General features: G+C 37.2%; 14 protein-coding genes across 14 annotated transcripts; 10 read left to right on the top strand and 4 right to left on the bottom strand.

Annotated features, from left to right (window-relative positions):
- Positions 1–591: 591 nt before the first annotated feature.
- Positions 592–4,858, top strand: PHYBLDRAFT_150653 (hypothetical protein; the record flags this gene model as incomplete). Its single annotated transcript, XM_018432530.1, has 12 exons — positions 592–732; positions 868–935; positions 1,078–1,275; positions 1,340–1,636; positions 1,890–1,992; positions 2,045–2,242; positions 2,361–2,439; positions 2,561–2,779; positions 3,301–3,796; positions 3,893–4,204; positions 4,328–4,664; positions 4,784–4,858. The coding sequence occupies 12 exons, from the start codon at positions 592–594 to the stop codon at positions 4,856–4,858; spliced, it is 2,523 nt and encodes an 840-aa protein (XP_018286520.1).
- Positions 4,859–4,912: 54 nt separating this feature from the next.
- PHYBLDRAFT_173471 (hypothetical protein) lies at positions 4,913–5,522 on the top strand (the record flags this gene model as incomplete). Its single annotated transcript, XM_018437042.1, has 3 exons — positions 4,913–4,961; positions 5,006–5,091; positions 5,247–5,522. The coding sequence occupies 3 exons, from the start codon at positions 4,913–4,915 to the stop codon at positions 5,520–5,522; spliced, it is 411 nt and encodes a 136-aa protein (XP_018286521.1).
- A 339-nt stretch (positions 5,523–5,861) lies between these two features.
- On the top strand, positions 5,862–6,624 carry PHYBLDRAFT_173472 (hypothetical protein; the record flags this gene model as incomplete). The annotated part of the gene is made up of 3 exons (XM_018437043.1): positions 5,862–5,935; positions 6,113–6,188; positions 6,256–6,624. The coding sequence occupies 3 exons, from the start codon at positions 5,862–5,864 to the stop codon at positions 6,622–6,624; spliced, it is 519 nt and encodes a 172-aa protein (XP_018286522.1).
- A 3,064-nt stretch (positions 6,625–9,688) lies between these two features.
- PHYBLDRAFT_136467 (hypothetical protein) lies at positions 9,689–10,428 on the top strand. The gene is made up of 3 exons (XM_018429789.1): positions 9,689–9,794; positions 9,866–10,084; positions 10,143–10,428. Exons 1-3 carry the CDS (start codon positions 9,783–9,785, stop codon positions 10,353–10,355), a joined length of 444 nt encoding a protein of 147 aa, XP_018286523.1. The 5' UTR covers positions 9,689–9,782; the 3' UTR covers positions 10,356–10,428.
- Positions 10,429–11,422: 994 nt separating this feature from the next.
- Positions 11,423–12,975, top strand: PHYBLDRAFT_188752 (hypothetical protein). The gene is made up of 8 exons (XM_018439557.1): positions 11,423–11,523; positions 11,572–11,654; positions 11,711–11,900; positions 11,975–12,076; positions 12,152–12,240; positions 12,294–12,469; positions 12,539–12,623; positions 12,682–12,975. Exons 1-8 carry the CDS (start codon positions 11,428–11,430, stop codon positions 12,767–12,769), a joined length of 909 nt encoding a protein of 302 aa, XP_018286524.1. The 5' UTR covers positions 11,423–11,427; the 3' UTR covers positions 12,770–12,975.
- A 716-nt stretch (positions 12,976–13,691) lies between these two features.
- Positions 13,692–14,898, top strand: PHYBLDRAFT_150657 (hypothetical protein; the record flags this gene model as incomplete). The annotated part of the gene is made up of 5 exons (XM_018432531.1): positions 13,692–13,911; positions 13,970–14,259; positions 14,335–14,659; positions 14,713–14,760; positions 14,834–14,898. The coding sequence occupies 5 exons, from the start codon at positions 13,692–13,694 to the stop codon at positions 14,896–14,898; spliced, it is 948 nt and encodes a 315-aa protein (XP_018286525.1).
- Positions 14,899–15,320: 422 nt separating this feature from the next.
- Positions 15,321–16,978, top strand: PHYBLDRAFT_69038 (hypothetical protein; the record flags this gene model as incomplete). Its single annotated transcript, XM_018442047.1, has 5 exons — positions 15,321–15,404; positions 15,476–15,699; positions 15,786–16,172; positions 16,252–16,533; positions 16,597–16,978. 5 exons carry the CDS (start codon positions 15,321–15,323, stop codon positions 16,976–16,978), a joined length of 1,359 nt encoding a protein of 452 aa, XP_018286526.1.
- Positions 16,979–17,817: 839 nt separating this feature from the next.
- On the bottom strand, positions 17,818–18,489 carry PHYBLDRAFT_173477 (hypothetical protein; the record flags this gene model as incomplete). Its single annotated transcript, XM_018437044.1, has 3 exons — positions 17,818–18,193; positions 18,359–18,411; positions 18,478–18,489. 3 exons carry the CDS (start codon positions 18,487–18,489, stop codon positions 17,818–17,820), a joined length of 441 nt encoding a protein of 146 aa, XP_018286527.1.
- A 68-nt stretch (positions 18,490–18,557) lies between these two features.
- PHYBLDRAFT_188753 (hypothetical protein) lies at positions 18,558–19,859 on the top strand. Its single transcript, XM_018439558.1, has 2 exons — positions 18,558–19,472; positions 19,534–19,859. Exons 1-2 carry the CDS (start codon positions 18,920–18,922, stop codon positions 19,836–19,838), a joined length of 858 nt encoding a protein of 285 aa, XP_018286528.1. The 5' UTR covers positions 18,558–18,919; the 3' UTR covers positions 19,839–19,859.
- Positions 19,860–19,872: 13 nt separating this feature from the next.
- On the bottom strand, positions 19,873–20,178 carry PHYBLDRAFT_69041 (hypothetical protein; the record flags this gene model as incomplete). Its single annotated transcript, XM_018442048.1, has 1 exon — positions 19,873–20,178. The coding sequence occupies one exon, from the start codon at positions 20,176–20,178 to the stop codon at positions 19,873–19,875; it is 306 nt and encodes a 101-aa protein (XP_018286529.1).
- Positions 20,179–20,282: 104 nt separating this feature from the next.
- Positions 20,283–21,069, top strand: PHYBLDRAFT_160182 (hypothetical protein). Its single transcript, XM_018434134.1, has 4 exons — positions 20,283–20,343; positions 20,401–20,426; positions 20,480–20,541; positions 20,601–21,069. The coding sequence occupies exons 1-4, from the start codon at positions 20,295–20,297 to the stop codon at positions 21,043–21,045; spliced, it is 582 nt and encodes a 193-aa protein (XP_018286530.1). The 5' UTR covers positions 20,283–20,294; the 3' UTR covers positions 21,046–21,069.
- Positions 21,070–21,197: 128 nt separating this feature from the next.
- On the top strand, positions 21,198–23,091 carry PHYBLDRAFT_183270 (Cdk-PCTAIRE; the record flags this gene model as incomplete). Its single annotated transcript, XM_018438742.1, has 14 exons — positions 21,198–21,212; positions 21,274–21,295; positions 21,353–21,444; positions 21,505–21,569; positions 21,613–21,730; positions 21,785–21,847; positions 21,923–21,955; positions 22,025–22,099; positions 22,157–22,253; positions 22,350–22,416; positions 22,491–22,551; positions 22,624–22,704; positions 22,773–22,827; positions 22,883–23,091. The coding sequence occupies 14 exons, from the start codon at positions 21,198–21,200 to the stop codon at positions 22,948–22,950; spliced, it is 912 nt and encodes a 303-aa protein (XP_018286531.1). The 3' UTR covers positions 22,951–23,091.
- PHYBLDRAFT_156390 (hypothetical protein) lies at positions 23,074–24,401 on the bottom strand (the record flags this gene model as incomplete). The annotated part of the gene is made up of 3 exons (XM_018433486.1): positions 23,074–23,236; positions 23,317–24,138; positions 24,196–24,401. The coding sequence occupies 3 exons, from the start codon at positions 24,399–24,401 to the stop codon at positions 23,074–23,076; spliced, it is 1,191 nt and encodes a 396-aa protein (XP_018286532.1).
- A 192-nt stretch (positions 24,402–24,593) lies between these two features.
- Positions 24,594–25,659, bottom strand: PHYBLDRAFT_79326 (secreted nucleotidyl transferase). Its single transcript, XM_018443451.1, has 2 exons — positions 25,623–25,659; positions 24,594–25,542 (listed from the first exon to the last, which is right to left on the bottom strand). Exons 1-2 carry the CDS (start codon positions 25,633–25,635, stop codon positions 24,755–24,757), a joined length of 801 nt encoding a protein of 266 aa, XP_018286533.1. The 5' UTR covers positions 25,636–25,659; the 3' UTR covers positions 24,594–24,754.
- Positions 25,660–25,913: the final 254 nt, after the last annotated feature.

Below are 25,913 nucleotides of genomic sequence, written 5' to 3' on the forward strand. Positions count from 1 at the left end.
CAACAAATATGACTAGCTTAGCATGGAAAAATATGAGGAACAAGGGGAATGATAACTTTATTAATTTATATATTTTCAAAAAATAAAAGCGCGGCTCGGAGAGCCTATATGACACCACATCTTTTGTCTTCACTTCGTCAACTTCCCCATTTTTTATACAATATAACATACACTCAATTGTGCAACTTAAATTCTCAAATTGTGCACTTTAAATGTTCGAATTGTGCACCTTAAATTCTCAAATTAACAGTTGAATTTAGAATTCTCTCAGAATTTGATGAGACCATCAAACAGGAAGACAAGGCCCAAGTGCTATTAATCATCTTTTATTTAAACAACAAAAAACTATATAAAGTAATTTCTTATTCTTTGTGTATCTAATTGATCATCTTTTTTGCTGGTCATTACCACTACCTGATTTTCTCTGTCATGTCTAAACCTTTTGATCTTGTTCTACTCACTCAAACCATCACTGCTTTGCAGGCTCACTTGGTGTCACTGGAGAATACATCCTCCTTTACACTACACACGATCTCTGTTTGTGCAACCTATAGTTGAACTCTATCTGAGCTTTTGAAAGCTACCACTGACATGTCAGTGGCTCTCTTTACCTTCATATTGGATACCACGGCCCACAAGAAGATTATTGATGCCTACCCACCTATCCAAGATATGATTTACTCTCCTCCTGCTACTCTTCCCGTTGCTCTGGCTCAATTCAAGCCACATCAAGTAAAGGAAGACACTCTTCTACATAACATACAGTATAATTTGTCTGCTTCTTTCTGGCCATTGGACATCTTGGCCTACAAAATTCTTCCCAGTGTTCCTGAATTGCAAGCATCACGTTTTCTTGCTATGATTTAGAACTTGCGTTCCTTACTTGTTCACACTTCTGCATCTATCACACAATCTCGCAATGAACTGGCAATGCAGTTGTTTAATCCTAAATTCTAAGTGACTGACAGTAGTTCCACCAAGAACTACACTATAGATCCTTCCAAATTCCAACAATTTCTTTTGGAACAAGTGAATTCACAGGAGTCTGTGCACAAGGCTGTTTCTTCATTCTGCAAGTCACGTCCATCCACCCCTGCCTCCTCCGCACCCAGAGATTCGTTTTTTCGATCCAGCCTGTCACATACTGCAGGCGGGCATTCCAATCAGCGCATCTCAACCCATGGACATTGAGCCCATTCCCAGTCATCTCGTTCTCCACAATCAAAGTCCCCCCACCCCAAGCAATCCGGACCCCAATAGATTCGTCTCCTGTGGGTGGGTGGCTCAGTCAGTTCTCTCTGGCATAATAGAGACTGTCTGACAGTAAGTGGTTGAATAGTATCATCTCTGACAGATTCCAGATTCACTTCAATCTGCTCTCTCCTCTGTTGACCCATAGCCGTCCAACCATTCCAATGGATGACTCTCAAAGGCATCTTCTTTGTCAAGAGATAGCCAAACTGTTGCACAAAAAAGGAATAGAACCTGCTCCTCTCAACTCTCCTGGCTTCAACGGTCCAGTGTTTGTTATCTTCAAGAAGAATGGTGGGTACCGTCCTGTGTTCAATCTCAAACACCTCAATAAACACTTGACTGCCCCTCACTTCAAGATAGAAACATTGCAAGCCGTGTGCAAGTTGATTCAATCTGGCAACTTTTTGACCTCTCTCAATCTCTTTGATGCTTTTCTCCATCTTCTTGTCTACCATGCATCCCACGAATATCTTTGTTTTTGTTGGGAAAATTGTACTTACCAATTTTGAACGACTTCGTTTGGTCTTTCTATTGTTCCTTGACTCTTCATCAAGGTTACACGGCCAGTTCAGAAAGGGGACAATGATGTGAAATATGCGTAAGCACTTATTTGGACGATTGAATTATCATTGCAGATTCTCCTCAACAGTCTTTGGCTCACACGCAGCTATTAATGACCAAGCTGGAATCCCTGGGGTGGCTTCTGAACCTGAAGAAGTCGTCTCTCCAACCATCTCAGTAATTAGAACATCCTGGTTACTTGTTGGATACCCAAACTATGACAACAAAGCTTCCTGAGACAAAGCTTTACAATCTTTGCCAATCGATTCGCCAACTTATCACCAATGTGTCTCCCTCTCCCCGTCTAGTCTATAGCCTCACTATGAGAATTCAGGCCGCAACAATTGCCCTCTTTCCGGCCTGCCTATACACACAGCATCTGATATGGTTCAAGAACAAACACGTTCACCAGAACCTTGGTTGGGATGTGGGTCATCGTCTTCCCCCTCATTGTCTTCGCAAACTGTGATTATGGAAACTAAATCTCTCACAGTGGAATGGTCACTCTCTCTTGTCTCAACAACACCAACACATTTTGTTTGTAGATGCGAGCAATACTGGATAAGGTTGTGCTCTGGGCACCCACACAGTCCATGGATACTGGACACATGAGGAAGCCAAGATGTCAATCAACTAGCGCGAAATGAAAGCAGTTCAACTGACTCTCTTCACCTTTCCTTCCATTTAGGACACCTCAGTCCTTATCCGCACTGATAACACTACATCGATGCTGTACCTCAACAAGCAAGGTGGCTCACATGCCTTCCATCCAATGGAACTGGCCACAATGATTTGGAGATGGTGTATCCACCGTGGTCTCTAATTGGCTGCACAGCACATTGCAGAGAAGGACAATGTCACTGCAGATCTGGAATCTCACCAGACTTTTATGAAGATCCTCTGGAAACTCTCCAAGGCAACATTCAGTATGATACAGTTGATGTGGTGATCCAGACACTCGGATGTTGGATTTATCACATATAAGAACATATTCATATTGGGATAGCGTAGTAGCTATCATCTTGTCAGTATAAAATATATATAAACGATTAAGTAATCAGCCCAATAATTATTACAGTTAGTACTATAGATAATATCTTAAAGATTGTTAAGATAATTATATCATACTGCTGGGTAAACTGTGTCAGATCGATATGGAGCTAATTTAGTAGGAAGTCCTAAAGCTCTAGTATAAAAGAGAAAAGAATAGCTAAGAGCTAAAGAAGTACGATTTATGACTTGATGTCATAATTGTAACACCGACACTAGTTAAGCAGTAAATACACTCTAATAACCAAATATAGTAAAGGAAGAAAGCCTTAAGAAACTAAGACGTAATGACAAGAGCAGATTGTGTTTTCTTATAAAAAGGGACACTTTTTATTTATGAATAAAGACAACTTATATACAGTCTCAAAGTATTTCTATACGTCTCTATTATCAAATATTTTATTTTTCTATTGTTTCGTACCTGAAATACCACAGTTGATACGGGAACCACACAATGTGGACCTCTTCCCAGATCAGATCACTCATCTTCTTCCCATGTATGTGTTCTGGCTCCCCGACCCAAAGGCAATAGCTTTGGATGCAATGTCCATCTCCTGGAGCCAATAGAACAATTGTTATCTCAACCTCTTATGAAACCTGATTGGCCAGTGTCTGCACAAGATATGGCAGGAGAACTTGAAGATGACCTTGGTGGCTCTAATTTGGCCGAGTGCCATATGATATCCTCTTCTCCTGAAGATGTTGGTGGCTCCTCCCCTAATTATGGACAATCAGTCCATAGTTTTCGCCTCCTCCAAAACCCCATGGCAGTTGAAGAACTCAATGTGGAAGCTTGCTGCATACAGACTATCAAGTGCAAGTTCAATAACACAGGCTTGACCAATGAATCTGTTCTTCTTCTCATAGATTCTGCCCTCACCAATACCCTTACCAACCGCATCTATCAATGGGGCCAGCACTTGTTCATTGCGTGAGCCCTTCAACAGGATGTTTCTCTCACAAAATATATCTTACAAGATCTGATCAATTTCTTGGTTCACCAACACAATGAAGGATTTGGCGTGAGTACTATTAAGAATCATCATACTGCTGCTCTCAAATTACATATCAACCCCAAATCTCTTTGCTGCCATGAAGATGTCCAGACTGTCTTTTCTTGTCTTGCACTCCAAGCTCCTCCTTTGCGACAGACCAGGCCCTCCATTGATTTTGCTTCTACTCTCGATCATGTTGCCTCTATTGTTTCTGCCACTTCCACTTCTCTCACTCCCCTCTCCCGCAAGACAGCCTTTCTCATTGTAATGACTGCTTTTCTCCATCTGTCCAATCTTGCTCGCCTCCAACTCTTGTCTGCTCGAGTTGATATCTCTTCTGATGCGTTGACTTTTGATATCCTGGGCCCCAAAAAATGAAGAAATGGTCACCAGATTATAAAGACCATTGCAATTCAGCCCAATTCTACCTTGGCTCTTTGCCCTGTCCTTGCTTTCTGTGCACTTAGGGATTATTCCCGGGCTTCCACTGCTCGCCCTCCTCAACACTTGTTTGTCAATGCACATCAACCTATGATTCCTGTGCAAATTTCTACCATCTCCTCTTGGCTTCGTAGTCTCTTGCAGCTCTCTATGCATGAATCGGTTTTGGTCCAGTCTATTGCCTTCACTCTTGTTCTCGAACATGATATGTCCTTGAACAACATAGTTACTCTTGGTAATTGGTCTAGTTGTGAAGTCTTCCAGCAATATTACAGCTGCAACCACACTTCGTCTGCTGATTTTACCAATATTGTATTACGCCCCTCTGCTTCTGTTCTGGTCTCAGGCTTGGTGGTCCCCACTGTGATTTATAGTGACTTAGAAAATATGCTCTGAATTAGCACTTGGGTCTTGTCTTCCTGTTTGATGGTCTTATCGAATTCCAGGAGAATTCTAAATTTGACTGTTAATTCACTGGATAGATCAGAGAACAAGGAAGACATGGCCCAAGTCTCCCTCCCACTCACACCTGTAATGACCAGTCGATGATCAATTAGATACACAAAGAATAAGAAATTACTGTATATAGTTTTTTGCTATTTAAATAAAGAATGATTAATAGCACTTGGGCATTGTCTTCCTTGTTCTCTGATATATCCAGTAAATTGTGCATCTTAAATTTTCAAATTGTGTGCCTTGTATAGTGTTTTTTACTGTAAATACTCTCACTTTAGAAATCGTATCTCCAACCGCACAGAGAGTGCACATGCTTCTCTCAAGCATTCTCTTGGTATTTCTTCTGATAAATTGATAACAGTGATACTAAAAGTAAAAAAGTAGTATCAGGAACTAGTACTTTCGCATTATCTTATTTTATTTTATGTGTTAGTTGAATAAGTTCTCCAATTATAATTATTTGCTATAATATATTTATATATTAATTAGGTTGATGATCATAAATGCAGATTAATGACAAAGTATCTTGAAGAGAGCACAGAAGTTGTGTTTGACAAAGCCAACACGGCGAGACTAAATGACATTCGTCAAAAAATTAGCTGCGTTACAATAAACAAAATCAAACTAGAACTATCAAAATCAATCATATCTGAAAAATTGACCAAAGAGTGCAAATTCCTCTTACGCTACAAATATCTTCTACAATGCTATCATACACTCACTGCTTTTGATATAATCCTAATCTGCTTAATTCCAAGACACTGAAGAAAACATTATCTAAAAGGGGAAGGTAATAAATATAATAATTATAGCATTATTTTTCTATATAATATATAATTATATATAGACTACTTGACAATTAACACCACAGCATCAGTACCAGTAAACACTGTTAAGATAACAACTATATTGCCTCAATTTGATCATGATCTTGAGCTTGTTTATAAAAACTTTCGCAGTACACACAGCAAACAAGAACAAATAAATATATATAACTTTGCCAAAAACATACTAGAAAAAATAATCAAACAGAAACTTGAGGATCTTAATAGTCTAATAATAGTAGAAGCCATCAAAAGCCGATCCAACAATACAAAGTGTAAAATGATTGCATTAGAGCGCTGCATTGAAGCTGAAAGAAAACACAAAAAAATGAAAACAGCAAAAGAACAAAATAAGTGAGTATTCATTTATAGTACGTTACATAAATCTATTTCACTCAAGTTTTGCTCTATTTTCTAGAAAACAAATATCCTCAACTCAAAAGCAAAAAACCTTGCAAAATATTATCAATCTTGGCTTGTTAATTGATCACACATTATTAACAGATCTTATCATTGCCCCTAAATATATAGCCGAATTCTTATCTTCCAGAGCAGATGGCAACTATGGATACTGAGCAATAGCAATGGAAATATATCAGAACCAGAAGTAATGATCTGAAGTTAAAGAAAAGATGCTAGAAGCATACATAAAATATTAACACACATATTACCAGAGAAGAATGAAGAATGACAACATGTCTGCATCCACAAACCCGCTCATAATCAGTCTCAAAAACAAAAGATCACCTCTTCCTCAGCAACATTGGGTCGGAACCATTGACCATCCACAGCTTGTAGCAGATGCGTTCAATAGATCAATAGACATATATTGGAACACTCCAAGAGAAACAGAAAACTGTCTCTTTGTTCCATTAACTACCACACCAGAAAAATTGGAGCCAATAATAATAGTCTTGGACATTAACCACTTTCTTCTTGCGAAACGTAAACCTATCAGAGACTTTACTTGGCCAAAAATAAATCCTTTCCACAAAGCCATAGTCAAAAGATATTGCCTAAGCAATAACTCGATCATATATTAATTACTAAGGTATACATTTTGTACTTAAATTGGCATTGATAATATTAACATTGAATATTTTATTTTTGTAGTTTTTTTTTATATATTTTTTATCTCTATTTATCTTTATATCAATTTTTATCTCAATTGCCAACTTTTTTTATAATCAATATTTTTTGAAACTTTTATGCAATACTCGAATCGGACCACCCAAAAAAAAATGGGCCTGTTACACCAATCATCTCTGACATCAGAGATAGATATCTTTTCCTCCAAATCTTGTCCCATCATCTTGTCCGTAAGGATAGCCTTTTTGTAATGTCAGTTCTGTGTATAGTATCTGAAGATTATGTAACCTAGAGTAATATTGTAACAGTGCTTTAATTTGTAAGAGTACATAGAATACTCTGCAAACTGGGTAACAGAAATATTGAATGAATAAATCATTTTTATAAATCTGAAACACCTAGTATCATATAGCAATTGATAAAAAGCTGTGCTTTATACACCACTTCATGCAGAAAAGGTGTTTACAAGATAGTTTTGTTGTGATCTTGTTGTACATAATCTTTTTTTGCGACAGAGAAGCCAAGAATAATGGACAAGATATATTGTTGATGTAGATAAAGATCCTTATCGAGCAGCTATAGTAAAGTCATGTTGTGGGTTGGGTAGTCAGGGCTTCTTTTAGTTGAATGACCTTGCGCTCCACTTGACTTGCAAAGAATTATCACATGGGATTCATGTAGTCCATCTGTTCTTGACATTGGAACAACTTTCTTTACTCAATTTCTCAGGAGTATCTTTGGGCTTCAAAAAATAAAATAATGGAACAATAGTTTCCTGAATGAAACATAGGATACACTACGATGAATAAATTTTAATTTACTTTTTCTTCTGGTAAGAGAACTTCAGCTTTCTTCATAGGGATCTTGGTCTCGTTCATTTAATTTTCGCTGTTTTGTTTTTATTTTATTTTTATTACAAAGCAAACCTTCTACTGTAAAATATTGAATATGATTCAACGTAAGAATATACTGAAAAGAAAGAAAATAAGAGAAAAGTGCTCATGAAGTAGATAATCGATTATACTACGCGTCCTATACTTAGGCAATACGTCTCCATATATGGTAGCACGGTTTTAAGATCCGTCAATTTTATCACTGGTGTCAATGTGGTCACATTTTTTACCTTCCTGTTTTTCTTACAGACCGGTATTCTTGTAAGTTAAGTTTTATATATAAAGCTCTATTTTTCCAAGAGATTTGTTATAATGTGTTTACTGTATACTTCTATAAGTAATAAAGTAAGAAGAAGAAGAAAAGATTTGATATCCTTTTAAGAAGATTTTTACCTTTGGAGTATAGTATTTATTATAACACAGTACCTATATTTGTATTTTTGTAATTGATTATCCACTCTGTGAGCACCTCCTAGCAGGAACTCCTTTATGTTGTTTAAACTAATTTCGCTTTTTACTCTAAACTTCACCCTTTTGTGTTTCAACTTTCTTTTTCGTTTGTCCAAAAGAGATAAATACAACATCTGAAAATAAGATTGATTTGCCCGAGAAAAAAAAACTAACTTCTTCTCAATCTCAAAGTAGAAACACTAATAAAAAGAGCCAATCATATACGTGAGATAAAATGATCTTCCGTTCTATTGTTTAGAATGATTGGCTCCCTACGATTGGCTCCGTCTATGTGACGTAAGCAAAAGCTGGCCCATAACTGTGGTGCGGGTATTCTTTGGCGGTATAAATACTGCTCTCCTTGTTCCGCTTTCCAACTCTTTTCTCAAGGTGAGCCTCAAAGCAATTGATCATTAGTACTTTTGAGCTATTATTACTCTTAGTTGCCTTTTTTTATCAATATTTGCTTCTGTTTCTCTATGTGATATTCAATTGGCTCCTATCGAGGTTTTGGAAATCAGTACATTTTACTGTGATGACGAATAAAAAAAAACAGAATCACATAACTGACAATTTGCATCACATATATCTTCCTTGAAATTAATTTACATTTGTTACATTACATGCCATAAAAAATCGCAGGATTTATTTTTCTTAGTATTATTAATTACTCATTGCGACGCCCCTACTGTCTCTACTGAACCTCTACAATGTCTAATGCTATTGTGGTAAGAATAATAATTATCAATCAAAATATAATGAAATATGAGTTTGACAGTATTTTGATAGTCAAATGTCTACCGCTATGTGATTGACGATGTGATCAACCAAGTGCGTGGAGAGTTTGAAGACATGGGCATTGATGAAGCTGTACTGCAGGAATTGCAGCGGGTAAGTTGTCCGCTTCATTTAGATTAATAATTATCTAAACCACCTATTGTAGTCATGGGAGACAAAGGTGGCTCGATCTAGAGTAGCAAACTTTGGATTTAGTGATGAAACTTACTTGGACGAAGATGGAGATGACCACAATGGAGCTGGATTAAGCACGGGAGGAGATAATCTAAATGGGATGCAATTCGCTTCTGCAAATGGCTCTGATGTAAGCACTTTATTATAAAACCGTATTTTAGATCTGACATATATACATTTAGCAATATACACCAAATACTACAGCAAATATGGGGACTTTGTCAACCACTGGTGCTGGTATGAGGGCCGCAGATTTTTCTGCTCCAAATACAAATCAAAATTTTAGTCTTCCACAGCGAGCAGCTCCCGGATCAAATGGGCCAACACAACCAGCTCAGTACAATACTGGAAATGGTGCCTTCCGGTTAATGCAGCCTATGGGTCAACAACCTCAGCAACAGCAACAACCGCAACAACCACAACAACCACAACAACCACAACAACCACAACAACCCCAGCAACCGCAACAAACACAACATGTATTACAGCAACAACAGCAAGCACTTCAGCAACATGCATTGCAGCAACAGGCACAGCAACAGGCACAGCAACAGGCACAGCAACAGGCACAGCAACAGGCACAGCAACAGGCACAGCAACAGGCACAACAACAGCAGCAAACACAACAGCAAACACAACAGCAAACACAACAGCAAACACAACAACAAGCACAGCAGCAGGCACAGCAGCAACAAACTTCTGCACAGACACAAAGCCGCCAATCGAGGCCAGATTTGCAATTACCTGGTGGAGCAAGACCAAATCTTCCTCAAAATGATGGTTCAAACGATGATTCAATGACCACAGAGGTAGACAAACGATATATTGTATTGCACTACATTATACTATAAGCTTAATACTAATATACTTTTATATATAGCAAATTGATGCTCATATCCATGACATCATCGAACAAAATAGTGTAGAAGAGCTTGAATTATCTTTTTCAGCAAAAACTGAATCCGGAAAGCCGTTATCTCTCAATACGTTGCCAGAAAGTATGCAGATAATGATGCGCGAGGCTCGGGAAAGGGCCATTAAAGCAGGTTCTTTACGTTCTAAGTCTCGTATTGGCCAGCTTGACGGCGAAGCCGAAGATGTAAGTTTGATCGTTTGACTTATAACGTTTTAATAACCATACTGTGCTTCTTGAATAGGATGAGAATGACATAAACTCGGACCTCGATGATACAGATGAAGAGGCTGAGGATGGCGAAGGAGGGGAAGAAATCGAACATATTATCCTGTGTCTTTATGATAAGGTAACCCGCACAAAGAACAAATGGAAGTGCGTTTTGAAGGACGGCATCATGCTGGTGAATGGCCGTGATTATCTTTTCCATCGCGCAACTGGTGACTTTGAATGGTAATACATAAAGGTCTTGTACTGTATTTTTCGCAATGATTTGCACTATTTAAAATAAAATTTACGTTAAGAATATGATTTTCTGTATATATATATGTGTGTGTGTGTGTTAACTTGCACTTGTTTATAATACTATTTATTTGTATTAATGAGCTTGGTCATTTCGAGATATTACTGTGTTTCTACTTGAGATTGAGACGATGTTAGTTTTTTTCTGGACGAATAGGTGCTCGCCACCACCAGTAAATATATCGATATCGAAAATTTAATGTCATCTCAAATATCCCAAAAGGACTATAACCTGCTTTTAATTCTTGTCTCGTTTTGGAAGAGTAAAAATAAATACTAAAATAACTAATTTTTCTCCTCGTAGTCATTTTTTTTAAATATTAAACCCAAAAAAAGAGTGACGGTAGTTTAGATTTCCTTTTTGCGACCTTGATTATTTTGAGTAGTTGTATTTTGTAACTTGAAAATCGTCGACATCCCTTTCCTTTTTAAAAAATTGTTCTTTTTTGGGATCCTGATTATTTTGAGGGGCATGATAGATTGGGAACAAAAAACAGTGCTTAAATCTTCGAAATTGAAAATTTTCCGGGTGGTGGCGAACATCTCTTCCATACATAATATTTGACATAATCTGAAATCCCATAAATTGTACTTGCCCAAAAGTAAGGTTAATAGGTTAATGTTTGGCATGTTATTTGCTATAAAAGTTACTAACACGCAACTAAGTTGCGCACGGGGCTCTAAACGCTGCCATTTCCTACAGTGTAATTAGACAAGGCGTTATCTAGTAAAAAATTGAATTTTATATCCATTTTCAATGTAAACGGCTATTTAATTTTCAATAATTGATATATATTTTTCTTGGTTGATGCGATTTAATGGACAAGTGAAGTGGAAAGTTAGAAAATCCTCAAATTTGGCTTTTTTTCCATAGTGTGACCCTGAGAGCCGTGACTTGTTTTTTATATGGGGAAGTACTGTTGCCGATCAATCTTTCTGTCTGAATTTCAGTGCAAAATTGTAGTGATTTCTTCAAACAATCTAAGCTTCCTTGTCAAGTCTAGATAATGACTGAAGTTGAGGCTGCTACCGAAAAACGACTTCAGTTTGAAGACAACGAAAGGGTTCTGTGTTATCATGGACCTCTTTTATACGAAGCAAAAGTAAGATAAGCATATTCTGAGAACAGCTCTCATACTCAATATGTCCAGGTTCTAGACAAACAATGGATGGAAGAAGGGACTGAACATCCAGGTCCTCATTACTTGATTCATTATAAAGGCTGGAAACAAACGTAAATACATATATGTGTATATATTCTTCTTTGTTGATTTCTCATTCTTAGCTTAGCTGGGATGAATGGGTACCTGAAACACGCGTAGTTCGATGGAATGAGCCGAACTTAAAGATGCAACGTCAACTTAAAGATCTATATAATGTCCATAAGACTTCCCGCGGATCGTCCGCATCGGCAAGCGATTCATCAGGCCCTGAACCCTACAAAGGACAAAAACGTAGCCGAGGATCAAGCTTAGAAAAAGTGAGCTCTAAAATCGAAAAAGTCTGATAATTATGTGACGCATACGAATCTCAGACCTTATATGATTTTATTAGGAAGAGGATTATTTGAATAAGCCAGAAGTCAGACTTGATATTCCAGATACTCTTAAAGGCCAATTGGTAGATGATTGGGAGAATGTGACTAAGAATCAACAGGTAAGATCTAATTATTGTAAAATGAGTGTATCTGACTTGCGCTAAAAAGTTTTATTGTTATTTTCATTTTTTTAGCTGGTTACTTTACCAAGGAACCCAACCATAAATGAAATACTGGAAAGTTACAGAATATACAAAAAAGAAAAGAGAAGTGGCCGAGAGATGTAAGAGAAAATATCAGTCCTAGTTATACCTGATCTCATATATTTTGAGTTAGAACTGAGGATTTATTGGAGGAAGTAATGCAGGGTATTCGTACATACTTTAATAAAGCATTGGGAAATATGCTTTTATATCGTTTCGAACGTCATCAGTATGCCGAGACTCGCAAGACCTACCCACAAAAGGAGATGGTTGATATTTATGGCGCAGAGCATTTATTGCGATTGTTTGGTATATTGGACCTAATGTGATAATGTATATGTTGTGGATGTTGATTATATATATATGTGTGTATATTAGTACAAATGCCTACACTTATTGCGCACACAGACATGGATTCAAACGGTGTAATAGTGCTTACCGAATGTTTGGCTGATATCTTAAAGCAAGTATTCGAATTGAGAAATAAAATGAAATTAATATTGACGTATAATTATTCATAGATTTATGCAAAAAAACCAAAAACATATATTTATGAGCCAGTATGAGAACGCAAGCCCTGATTATGTACTACTCACCAACAACAGCTAGCCTGTTGGTAAACAGCACGAAATATCGGGTAGATATTTTTAACTTATATCTCCCTCCTAATTTTTTTTCATTTATTGTGCTTATCTTGTTGAAATCCATAGCCATTTTTTGTATGTATATCACTCTTTCACTCTTTGTCTCTTGCATTATATAAACACTCCTTTACGATAGTTTAATAATAAAATATCTTGAGCTCTACGTAAAGCAAGAGAATCGTTATCATCAGAGTGAATCAAATAGGCTGTTGATACAGCTATTATAAGCTTTGTGTTATATAACCCATCTTACTAACACGGGTTTTCAATGACATGTTTTTTTTGCCATACTCTTCTTACCTGTCTTGGTTTAACCAATACAATTATTAATGTCTTTATAATCAATAAAACACCGTTAATATTTTGATGTACAATTATTTATTAGATTATTGAAACGTTAATGTAATTTTTTGAGATCGATATTGGAATCGAGTTGCCTGTTTTTAGCCTATTTGTTTGTTTGTTTGTTTGTTTGTTTGTTTTGTGTAATATAAAAGTTTCATCAATGTATAGAAATAGGAGTGAGAATATCAGTATGAAACGAAACTTATTTAAACTGAATATTTCAGCTTACAAACCTGCTTTTCTCCTCAATCATATGCAATAGAAGGCCAGGATTTCTAAAGCGATACACACACACATACATACATGTATATACATATATATATCAAGTCTTTAGCTCACAAATACAGTTGTAGCTTAAATAATTTATGCTTGTTATTTGGCACAAAAGTGTAAGCGTGTACATGTGTAACGTACTTGCACAAAAAAAGGTCAATTCAAATATGTATTCTGTGAGTTTTTTTTAAGACAAGGTAGGGCATATACTTTAACCGTGGCTTGTATTCTTTTTCTGCTTGTTCTTTATTCATATTGGCCAACTTACAATGCAATCCCTCAACTCGTTCTGCACACCTCTTCGCGCAGTATGGACTGTGAACAATGAGCCTACCGAGACATTGTGGTGGCCAGTCAAAGAATCATCAAAAAATAGCTACAAGATTGTCTTATTCTTTATACCTGGTAATCCAGGCTTAGTAGAATATTATACCCGATTCTTGGAAGATATTTATCAAACAACAGAATCGAAACTAGAAATTTATGGTGGTAATTAAAAAGCTTAAGGATTAACAATGACGCACATTATAACTGTTCCACTTGTTAGTATCTCATCTCGGGCATTCTGTTGGTCATCATAGCGAGATTCCCAATAAAGTAAAAAAAGACGAGCCTTATTCTCTTCAGGAACAGATAGATCACAAGATAGCATGTTTTGATGAATTGTGTGCCAATAAGCCTCCGAACACACATTACATACTTATGGGACATTCAATGGGTTCTTATGTATGCGCTGAAGTACTGAAGGCCCGACAGACAGCAAATATTGGTCGCCTTATCGCTCTTTTTCCAACTCTTCGTGAGATTGCTCTCACACCCAATGGTGTGGCTATGACTGTAAATGACAATTCTTTATTTCGCAAATAATGTGTTTGGTGCTCAAAAGTATTGACCGAAATGGTTAAATTTTAGCGTCTATTATCCTCCATTCCGTTGGGCCTCATTTCCAATGCTGCTTCACTGGCATCTTATATCCCTTCTCCTATACGCCAGGCAATTACTGGACTTGTAACTGGCCAAACAGAGCCATGTGTACGCGTCACAGCCCATCAGTTAATGAATGGGTCCGTGGTCAAGAATGTAATCCACATGGCCGTTCAGGAGATGGAAACCATCAAGGCTCTTGATCATGATTTTTATGACTCGCATGTAGATAAGTTTATTATCTATTACTCTAAAAACGATCAATGGGCACCTGAAGACCATTTTGAGTATATGAAAGAGAAATTTCCAAAAGGTATACCATAGGATAGAAAATATAAGACTCTAAAGGCTAATGTGAAAATACAGCGCAAATTCATCTCTGTCCAGAGAATTTGCCTCATGCTTTTATACTAGGTATGTAATTTTATATTAAGGCATATTTTTTGGTATACATAGCTAAGTATTCTATTTGTTGTTGTTGTTCCAGAGTCTGGCCATTCACAGTATATGGCTAAGAAGGTAGTTACATGGATTGACGAGTATAGTGAATAAGCAAAAAAAGGTTATATATAAGCTGAGCAAAATGCGACCAGAAAAAAAGATAATGATCACGTATACCTTGTAAAGAGCTGGAGGGGTGTTGTTGGGACAACTCTTTCAAATCAGTACCTCAATATCTAAACTTATAAAATGACTTTTATCTATTAAAAAATACGTAACAATTATGATGCTCTATACTTTATTTTAATTCTTCTATTTATTTTACAGTGTCTTTTATAATAGTTTAATAATAACCTGTCTTCAAAAATCCATTCGAATGCGCACGAGCCATAACTTCCTTTTTTTTTTGAAAGTCAAATGAATTGCATTATGTGAAACATCTTAGTGACAACGTTTCCTCTTATGCAGTGGCTTATACGCTTACCAAGCTTGGATTTTTTTCAGCGATCTGATCAATGATTGAGTTACCAACCATGTCAGTCATTCCAACAAAACCAAATGTTGATATTGAAGCTCTTGCTTTAAAGAAGGCCGAGGAAATATCTTTTGCTGATCTTGTAATAATTTATACGATTAACTTCTGTACTTTAGTTTTCTTTTAAGATTTTATTAACTTTATGTCGTGTAGGGTGTCTCGAAAGAATTGTGTGAGGCATGCGAAAAATTGAACTTTAAGCATCCCACAGAAATCCAGAAAGAATCAATTCCATGGGCATTAGAAGGCCGAGACATTATTGGTCTCGCTCAAACAGGTTCTGGTAAGACGGCTGCTTTTGCATTGCCCATTATCCAGAAGCTGTGGGATAGTCCTAAGGCAGAAGCTTTTTTTGCATGTGTCATGGCACCAACAAGGTAAATGAATTTTCCTTAAGTGATCATGAAAATAAATAGAGGGTATACTAAACAAGCAATAAAAACCATTAAATAATAATTAATAGAGAGTTAGCTTACCAAATCGCCGAAACCTTTGAATCATTGGGATCTGTCATTGGTGTCCGTTGCGCAGTTATTGTCGGTGGTATGGATATGATGGCACAATCCATTGCCTTGTCAAAAAGACCCCATATCCTTGTATGCACACCAGGTCGTCTGCAAGATCATCTTGAAAACACAAAGGGTTTCAGTTTACGTACTCTTAAATATCTGGTTATGGACGAAGCCGATAGATTGCTTGATATGGATTTCGGGCCTAAAATTGATCAGATCTTGAAGGCCATTCCACGAGAGAGAAACACTTTCCTCTTCTCTGCTACGATGACAACAAAAGTTGCTAAGCTACAGCGTGCAAGTTTATCAAAGCCTGTCAAGGTCGAGGTAGCCACAAAGTAAGTAAATTATATCGGATGTGAAACGTGTATAATGCATTTGCTCATTTTTACTCTCATTCTTCTTAAAAAAAATAAGGTACTCCACAGTAAAAACCTTGCTACAGTACTATCTCTTCTTCCCTCTTAAGTTCAAGGATTGCTACATGGTGTATCTTCTCAACGAGTTCGCCGGAAATTCTACGATCATCTTTACTCGTACATGTAGTGATACACAAAGAATTGCAATCATGCTTAGAAACCTTGGTTTTGGGGCAATTCCTTTGCATGGACAACTGGCTCAGGCTAAGCGTCTTGGTTCTCTGAACAAATTTAAAGCCGGTACTCGTAATATTCTTGTTGCTACTGATGTAGCAAGCAGGTAAATAACAATTATATGGAGTATATGTATATAAATTAGTTAAGATTTAACATTTGTTTTTAGAGGTCTTGATATTCCTCTTGTAGATGTGGTGATCAACTATGATGTCCCACAGTCATCTAAAGATTATATCCATCGCGTTGGTCGTACAGCAAGAGCCGGTAGATCCGGAAAATCTGTTACCTTTGTTACCCAATACGATGTCGAGCTGATTCAGCGTGTAGAAAAAGATCTTGAGCGCAAGTTGGATCCTTTCCCTCTTGAGAAAGACGCTGTCATGATGTTACAGGAGCGTGTCAATGACGCTCAGCGTATTGCCACCCTGGAAATGAAAGAGCATGCACACAAAAAGGGATCAAAGCGCGGAAGAGATGATGATGATGATAAGGAAGAGAAGAAAGAGCGGTCCAATGTACCAAAGAAGAAGTTTGTAAAGCGCAGCTAGAGAATAAAATGCCTTCCTACACTCTTATTTCCTCAAAATATCAATATTCATATATTTATCTTCACATTTAATACATTCACAAATAACGCATTATACTCCCTCCCCTTCCCTGATTTTTCTATATAATTTATTTATTTTTAAAATGCATGCATATATATTAGGGTCATTATTCGTGAATAATAGTCGGTAATGAAAATAGAGGCGAAGATTTATTTTGGCCAATAAAATTTATTTGCGAATGATACCCTTTTGCTAATAATAAGGAGTAAACAAGAATATCCAATGATTCTTCTTGCATTAGCGTGAACAGAAAATGAGAATATAATTTTTATTTTTAGTGAAACCAAACATCGAATCATTCCAAATAATCTTATCCCTTCCGTGTAGAAAAAAGTAGCCCAAGGATAATATCAATAGTCCCAGTCTTCGATTACAATATTTTTTATATTAATAAATCGTGCTCTATGGAAAATACTCAAAGTCTAACCCATAAAGCGATACTTGACTAATTTTATTCATTAAGTTGATTTAGATTTCACAGCTCTAATACAGTGCATTACAGGCTTTACAGACCAGTACACTGGAAACAGGAGTGTGATTTTCAAATTCTAAATTCTTCGCTTGACAATTGTTGAACGTCTTTGAGGTATTGTATTAGTCTATTGTAACAGCGACAAGACCTCCATCTCTCTCTCTCGTTTCTTCAAAACCTTCCATAACATTTCTGTCGCTCCACATCGGTTATTCTTTAGGCTCACCAAGTCCTTCACGGATATCCCAGCCCACTTTTGTATGTTTCGATCCTATATATAATTTGTGATTGAGGCTCTATAGGTATCTCAGGATTGTACAAGATCTGGTAGTACATTGACGTTCTTTGTTATTTTTCTGTCATTGACAAGTTGGCACACCGAGTACAAAAACGTCTGTTTGTAAATGGAGTTAGGTATTGAAATACGAGACGATGCCAAGCAGTAGCTGTTTATGAACATCATTGCCCTGTATATGATATTACGGAAATAATTTGAAGTGATTATGATCTTATTTCTTAGTAGCTCTTTGTCTTCATTGTTGACAGCAGTATCCAATTGGAGTTTTGTTGTGAAAGCTTTGTAAGGAAATCCAAGATTGTTTGCAAGCTCCTCGGACTTTGATGGTATATGATTAGGGCATTCATGAGATCGCAATGTACTGTATTGAAGTGCGACGTCTGTCCTACTTAATTCAAAAGAAATAAAGGATAGACGATATATCTCATTGGTCTTTGATCACCAGGCTTTGTAACAAAAGCATGTACACCATAGCTTGTTTAAATGTAAATTATGAATCCCAATTCTAGTCCATTGCTTCTCTTTTGGAGTCCAGTCTTTATACTTTTACTTTTGCATTGATTCTTCGATAACAATAGAGAGCTGTTTAAAGTTGCCCGGTATCTACGCCCAAAAAAGGCACTTAAGTTGGAACAATTTTTTTTGAATATATTCTCCGATACACCATACGTGTACCATCATGTTGCGTCAACAATATAGCTTGTGAAAATATTACGCATGAGCCTCATTCTCTAACAACTTCTTTATACTCAAATTGATCATCTAAATTCAAAATAAAATAACCGATCGTTCCGAATATAACATTAACCATCACGTCCAAGTTCATCAACAAAGGCAACAGAGACAACAACGACAACAACGACAACGACACCAAGAACAGCAACAGCAGCAAGAGCAACAGCAGAATGAAGAAGAAACCATACCTCAAGAGATTAGAAGAGCCAGGAGAACTAGATATAACAAACTAAACCTAAATCTCTTGAGTGACGGTACTTGTATACATCTATTTCGTTTCACTTTGGGTGAAATTGAGAGAATAACAACAGCACTCGGATTGGATCATGTGTACCGTTTTTCAAGTATACAAGTCCGTAAGAACCTTGGGTTTGCAATGTTGCTCAATCGGTACAGTTTTTCAAGACGCGTGGGCGATATGTCTATACTTTTTGGAATGAGTGAAAGCAATGTATCTGTAGTCTGCCGAGGATTTGAGAGCATTGTTATGAACCGGATTAAATGGGGATTTCAATTCAATACTAAGCAATTTCGCCCGGAAAACTTGGAAGGGCTTGCAAGTGCAATCTACGATAAAGGCGCAGAACTGCCAAACATTGTTGGTTTCATTGATGGTACCATGCAAGCAATAGCAAGACCAAGTCAAGATCATGAAGTTCAAAAAGTTTTTTACAATGGTTGGAAGCACTTGCATGCTTTGAAGTACCAGTCTATTGTTACTCCTGATGGGATCACAAGCAGCTTGCTTGGACCATATGTCGGTTCTAGACACGATCAGTACATATATACTATGTCCAAAACAGAAGCAAGAGTGGAAAAATACTTGGATATTGTACCAGATGTCGAATTGCCATTTGCCTTGTACGGCGATCCAGCTTACATGTTTTCCAAGTGCCTGTACTCATCATTTGAAGGCGTATCTCTTAGTGGTATAGTAACCATAAAAGATTGTCGGCAAAGATTGTACAATATATTAATCATGTACAATAGATTTGGATAAAAAAATCAACAAGAGTATGTCGAAAGTGCGAGTGGCAATAGAGTGGGAATTTGGGGAAGTACAGAAGTACTTTAAGTATTCCAAGTATAAGTATGCCATGAAAACAGGAGAAACAAGTCCAGCAACTGTGTACATGCTATCCGCAGTCTTCAAAAATATGATCCACTGTACTGGTCGCAATAGATCGCCAACAAGTTCATATTTTGGTTTAGAGCCACCAACTCTTGAGGAGTATATCTCTGGATTAAGACGTGATAAAATAGATGGAGAAGATGAAGACGATATATTATTTTAAATAAATTATTACTTAAATTTTTAAGTTTTTATCATTATTTTTTTGTTTTTTTCAATTTCTCTTCGATATCGCACATCTTCTGAAGTATCTGCTTCAGCACCCCCATGACTTCAGCATGGCGGGTGGCCTTGGACTCTGGGACTTCATTTCCCACTTTTGGATGATCCTCATCCTCATCCTCGACCTCGACCTCGACCTCCTCGTTCATATACGCGTTCTCATCCTCCTCGCCTTCACACTCACCCTCACCCTCACCCTCTTCACCCTCTTCACCCTCATCCTCTCCATCCTCAATACTAACTGGGCTGGCTCGACTGGCAACTGGTCGGGCCGCAGCCATAGTAGAGCTCTCTGCTGGGAACTCCAATGTCACTCCGCTTTTTTAAGCCACCTATTGTATATATACGATAACTTGAAAGGAGAAAATAAAAATAAAAACTGTAATACCTATACATAATGAACATGAAAACACCTTCAATCACAGACAACATCTGGATCGCTGCTGGTAAGTCAACATGTTTAAAAGAAAAGCTCATTCGAATCTGAATGTACATTTCAACAGGTGATGGCAAGTTGGATCGAGTCAAGGTAAGCAAACAGACATTATTTTTCCTTTCTGTTTTTTTTAACATGGGTACTAGGAACTTATTGAAAAAGAAGGCGTCGATATCAATGTACAGGATGAATGTGGCTATAGTCCACTGTAAGCTACTATATAAACCTTACCTTTTTCATATTTATATTGCTAACATACTCCATAAGCCATGCTGCAGCTTCTTATGATCAGGAAGAGGTTATTCTTTACCTTTTGTCAAAGAATGCCAATGTAAACATCCCTGATGTAGATCAAGATACACCTCTATTTGTTGCCGAGACAGTAGAGACTGCACGTCTGTTGGTAACCCATGGAGCTGATGCTAAGCGCACAAATAGCGAAGAAATTACGGCTGCTGCCCATGCATTCGATGAGGGCTGGCTTGATGTTGCTCAATACCTTGCATCTGTGACAGGAGAGAATATTCCTTTAAGCTTAAGCGATGAGTCAGTAGAAGAAACAGCTGTTACAGATGGAGGAGATGAGATGGATGAGCAGATTGAATCTATAATGAAGCGCATTGAAGAGCAAGGTGGCCTTGAAGATGAAGAAAAATTGCGTGAAATGGTGACAAAGATGGTTCTTGATGAGATGAAAAAGTCAATTGAATAAAGAAAAATAAGATTTTGATGCATTACATTGAAAAATAGTGTGTCTTATTGTAGTTTTCATGTACTGTATTCAAATACCGCCCCTATGTAAATACAAGTCGCTTGGCCTTTTTTTATTATTTTATTTTTTCATCTTTTTCTCACCATCCCATCATGGATAAATACCAGGTAATGGCTAATTGACCTGAGAAAGTAGCTTGGATTTCTGACCCTTATTGGCTCGGTTCAGAAAATAGAAAAGCTAGGCGAAGGTAGTCTATAAAAATGGACCTTATCTTCAACAAACTATTTATCTTCCATTCATTTAGGCACCTATGGAATTGTCTACAAAGCCCAGAACCGTGATACAAATGAGGTTGTTGCATTAAAACGCATCCGCCTTGATAATGAGGAAGAAGGAGTAAATATCCAAAATAGTGCTATAAACTATTTTTCTTCCTTAGCTGAAGCTTTATTATAGGTGCCTTGTACTGCCATTCGAGAAATTTCCTTGTTGAAGGAACTCAAGCATCCCAACATTGTCAGGTAAGAATCAAGAATAAATTCACGTCAGCTAACCCAACTTTAGACTTTACGATGTTTTGCACACCGAAAAGAAACTGACGCTCGTATTTGAGTACCTGGATTCCGACTTGAAGAAATTTCTAGACTCTTACGGTGGTGATATTGATACTGTGACAATCAAAGTGAGACAATGTAAACGGATTTTAGCCCAAATACTAACATCAATATCGCTTTAGCAATTGATGTATCAACTCTTAAAAGGAATTGCCTTTTGTCATGAAAACAAGGTCCTTCACAGAGTAAGCTGACTATTTATCTTTATTTATTTATTTATCTTGCTGCGTAAAGCTGTTTACTGAACTTTGGCTGCGCAGGATCTGAAACCCCAGAATTTGTTGATCAACAAGGTACAATGATAAAATCATAAGGAGGAAAGCGGATATTACTGACTATTTAAAAATATAAAATATTTATAGAAAGGAGAGTTGAAATTGGGTGATTTTGGTCTGGCAAGAGCTTTTGGCATTCCAGTTAGAAGCTACTCTCATGAGGTACGGATTGATCAGAGATTTTTTGGAACTACATATTAACCTCAATGGTATAAAAAGGTGGTTACTCTGTGGTACCGCGCTCCAGATGTGTTAATGGGATCTAGACAATACTCGACATCAATTGATCTATGGTCAGCAGGATGTATATTTGCAGGCAAGTCATTTGTATTATATTTGGTATAAAAAGAGCAAGCATATATACACATGCTAATCTAATTCCTCGATTTTTTTGTTTGTTAATGTTAAATAGAAATGGCATCTGGAAGGCCTTTGTTTCCTGGAAGCTCTATTCCTGATCAGCTTCAGCGCATTTTCAAATATCCTTTTTTCTTATACATACATAGCACATAAATTGAACGAACAATAGCTGTTAGCCTTGACTTCTTTGTACAGTATTGGGAACTCCAACCGAGGAAATATGGCCAGATGTGTCTAGACTCCCTGAATACAAAGTAAGTTGGGTTTATAACGCTATTTTTTATTTTTAAAAAATCAACCTGTATTGAGTAATATTGTCTACGCAGCGTGATTTTGAAATATTTGCTCGGATATCTCTTGAAAATATGCTTCCCAAGTTGGATAGCCTCGGAATCGACCTCTTAAAAGTAAGTTCATATCTTTTTTTTAAAAAAAACTATTGGGCAAATAAAATTATGCTTATATTTTCTCTTAGAAACTTCTTGAATACCCTCCTAGAAAGCGTATTACCGCAAAAGCTGCGTTGCAACGTAAGTCTTATTTGATACACAAGCATTTTACAAACTCATTTTGGTACAAATATAGATTCTTATTTCGATGAGTTGAGAAAGAAAGAATCCTCATCAGAACCTGTTCCCAATGATAGCAGATAGAATAGCAAAACAAACAAGAAAATATCGACTCCTTCCTCCCTCTAAAAAATAACAAATCATTTCTTTGTTGTCTTATCCCTCCTCGTTTTCTTCTTTTATCACAGTATTATTTAATACATGTATTTAATCTCTAATGAGTTCATGAACATGGTCTGCAATGGCAAGACAGCAAGTCAGACCAGGACTTTCAATACCTATCAAAGTATAAAAGTTTGCATATCCAGAGTCTCTTTCCTCTCGAATTTCAAAATCTCTAAAAGATTCCCCAGGTCGTGCTAGTTTTGGACTAGAGCAATTAAGTGAAAAGAAAACTGTGGATTAGATGCGAGAAAAAAACAGAAAATACACTAGTCATAGATTAAATACCGAATGCCAGCATACGAAGGTTGAAGTTTTTGAGGATCTAGAGGTGGCCAATACCGATGAATAGCATCTCCAAAAGACTTAATCTTATCCTGATTATCTGGAACATTATATTCAAGTCTGTCGACATACTCCACGTCGGGGCCGAATTTGATCTGCCCTGCCATGTCCAGTGTAAGATGAGTACCAAGGCCCGCCAAATTCTTTTCCGGACAAGGATAAATCAAGTGCTGAATATTGTTGGGAGCGTTATAAGAAAAATAATGACCCTTGGCATAGTACAGCTTATATCGATCTGGCATAAGCATATTGCTGATCTTGTCGGCATGAAGTCCAGCTGAATTAAATACTCGTTTGGCAAGCACAACTGTGTCCGGCTCATTCTCCAGAGGTGATGTAATTGTTACTCTATACTGTCCCTCAGAGGTTTCAATCTTACGCACACGTGTACTTAAAGCTAAGTCACCTCCTTGTTGCTGTGCAGTCTCAGCCAGATACTCCATTAGTGCATGACTATCCACAATACCCGTAGAAGGGGAAACAAGCACTGAATGACACTGGATTTCTGGTTCCAGTTTGTTGGCCTGCTGTTTATCCAGGAAATGAGTTTCGACTCCCAACGAATTAGCCTTCTGGTGCATTTTTGTCAAATATTCATGCTGTTCAGGAGTCTGTGCCACAATCCATTTTCCAATACGCTTATGAGGAATCGATTTCCTGGCAGCAATATCATAGAGCATTCGGTTTCCTTGGATACACAATCTTGTCTTTAGACTGTCGATTGGATAATACAGTCCTGCATGAATCACCTCACTATTGCGAGAACTAACCCAAATATTATTTAATTTTTTAAATTATCTTTTAGTTATCCTTTTAACTTGCCTGGTTTCCTCTCCTATAGCTCCGTTCTTTTCTACCAAAACAGTGGTTTCTGCTGAACGAGCACGCGTTAATTTTTCTGCTATAGCCAATCCAATGACACCTCCGCCAACAACAAGGTTATCAACCTCAATATCAGGTGCCTTTGCGCTGTAGAATCGTCTAGAGTGTGTGATGGCTCGAGATGACCACAACGACCATCTTGACATTTTGAATGATTCTATAGTATAAATTATGTAAGTTTTTAAAAGTAGTCTGGGTCGAAATATTTACCCGCTTTGAGTAACTGAGTCATGAAGTCATCCAAGCCTAACGGGGTTGTCACCCCCCGCTCCCCCACATTTTAGAAGCAAAAAAAAAGCTATATGAATATTTCAATTATAAATTTGAATAAAATAATTGAATAACACAACAACCTGGTGTATGCGTCTAATAAAATTACAAAGGTATTTTATTTTATGCAATTAAGAAAGCATAATACCCATAACTTTGGGCTATTTATCCACAGAATAATAACTCGGCGCATTAACAATGGGTACGGAAATTTGTATATTTCCAATGCTCACATACTTTTGTAGTACACATCTGCCTGCAAATAAGAAGACAGTCCTCCCACATCAATTCGACCTGAGATAGGAAATGTCCCAACCGGACAACGCGGGAAAAGATAGGCCAAGAATTTACCAGTGGCGTCTACCTCTTCCTTGGGCTTCCCTTTAGACTCGTCAATAAAAGCGTCCAGCAAAGAAAGAGCATTGGGGACAAAAAGATAGAAACATGGACATGCATATCTTGATGATGTCTCAGATGGCTCCGGTTTTTCCAAAAAGCTTGTCACAACTCCTTTCGAGTTGGTTTCTATAATCCCGACTTTGGATACATCTTCGTCAGGTACACTGTAGACAGTAACTAATGACCGGTTTGGGTGGGTTTTTGCGGTCTGAAAAAAATTATTAAAAACAAAGTCCTTGAGGAATAATGTGTCCCCGCCAACTACAAGTACTGAATCTTGGCCAAGTCCAAAATGCTTTACAGCAAGGTTAATATCGGGCACAGCACCCAACCGATCTTCGTTGGACATAGTTCCGTCATTGAATACATTGACAAGGGGCACTTGGTGTCGATTAGCCCAGGATACAAACACGGAATAGGATGCAGCATTAGTGACAAGGTAGATATCAGACGCAGGGATTCCACTGGCTTTAAAAAGGTCTAGCCAATATGTGATAAGAGCATCTTCTTGGCCAAGGGGTAAGAGTGCTTTTGGAACACCCAGCAAGTGGTGATGAGAAGGAGAGGCTCTGAGATCTTGTTGAAGCCGTGTGCCATAGCCTGCTACAAGCAGTAGAACTGAAACAAAACAAAACAAAATAGTTGTCCATGTAAATATCTAGGATATGATCCTGTGGGGGATCTTAGTTTTAGCTTACCTTTTATAACCATTTAAAAGAGATGGAAAGAAATGTACAATATATTAGAGTAAAAGATAAAGAAATATATATAAAAAGATCCGGTTAATATCCTATTTAAGATAGCTTTATATATATATATATATATTATTCATTCATTCAATAGCTTGCGCCTTTTCAAATAAAATTATGTACCCATTAAAAGCTTATTTATATTCTCGGATTCATGGATTAACTTTGAGTACTGTAGACTGGACAATTAAATTAGGCTGGTTTACAAAGCATTGCATAATGCCGTATTGTTGATATCAA

Source organism: Phycomyces blakesleeanus (assembly GCF_001638985.1).
Source record: "Phycomyces blakesleeanus NRRL 1555(-) unplaced genomic scaffold PHYBLscaffold_25, whole genome shotgun sequence".
In the NCBI taxonomy this organism is placed as follows: Eukaryota; Fungi; Mucoromycota; class Mucoromycetes; order Mucorales; family Phycomycetaceae; genus Phycomyces; species Phycomyces blakesleeanus.

Coding starts and splice junctions, on each gene's coding strand:
- PHYBLDRAFT_188753 (XM_018439558.1), top strand. CDS start 18,920: ATGTTGCTCAATCGGTACAGTTTTTCAAGACGCGTGGGCGATATGTCT. Junction 19,473..19,533: donor TGAAGGCGTATCTCTTAGTG/GTATAGTAACCA, acceptor CATGTACAATAG/ATTTGGATAAAAAAATCAAC.
- PHYBLDRAFT_188752 (XM_018439557.1), top strand. CDS start 11,428: ATGACTGAAGTTGAGGCTGCTACCGAAAAACGACTTCAGTTTGAAGAC. Junction 11,524..11,571: donor CTCTTTTATACGAAGCAAAA/GTAAGATAAGCA, acceptor CAATATGTCCAG/GTTCTAGACAAACAATGGAT. Junction 12,241..12,293: donor AAGAGAAGTGGCCGAGAGAT/GTAAGAGAAAAT, acceptor ATTTTGAGTTAG/AACTGAGGATTTATTGGAGG.
- PHYBLDRAFT_160182 (XM_018434134.1), top strand. CDS start 20,295: ATGAACATGAAAACACCTTCAATCACAGACAACATCTGGATCGCTGCT. Junction 20,427..20,479: donor GCAAGTTGGATCGAGTCAAG/GTAAGCAAACAG, acceptor CATGGGTACTAG/GAACTTATTGAAAAAGAAGG. Junction 20,542..20,600: donor GAATGTGGCTATAGTCCACT/GTAAGCTACTAT, acceptor ATACTCCATAAG/CCATGCTGCAGCTTCTTATG.
- PHYBLDRAFT_136467 (XM_018429789.1), top strand. Junction 10,085..10,142: donor TTGACGGCGAAGCCGAAGAT/GTAAGTTTGATC, acceptor CTTCTTGAATAG/GATGAGAATGACATAAACTC.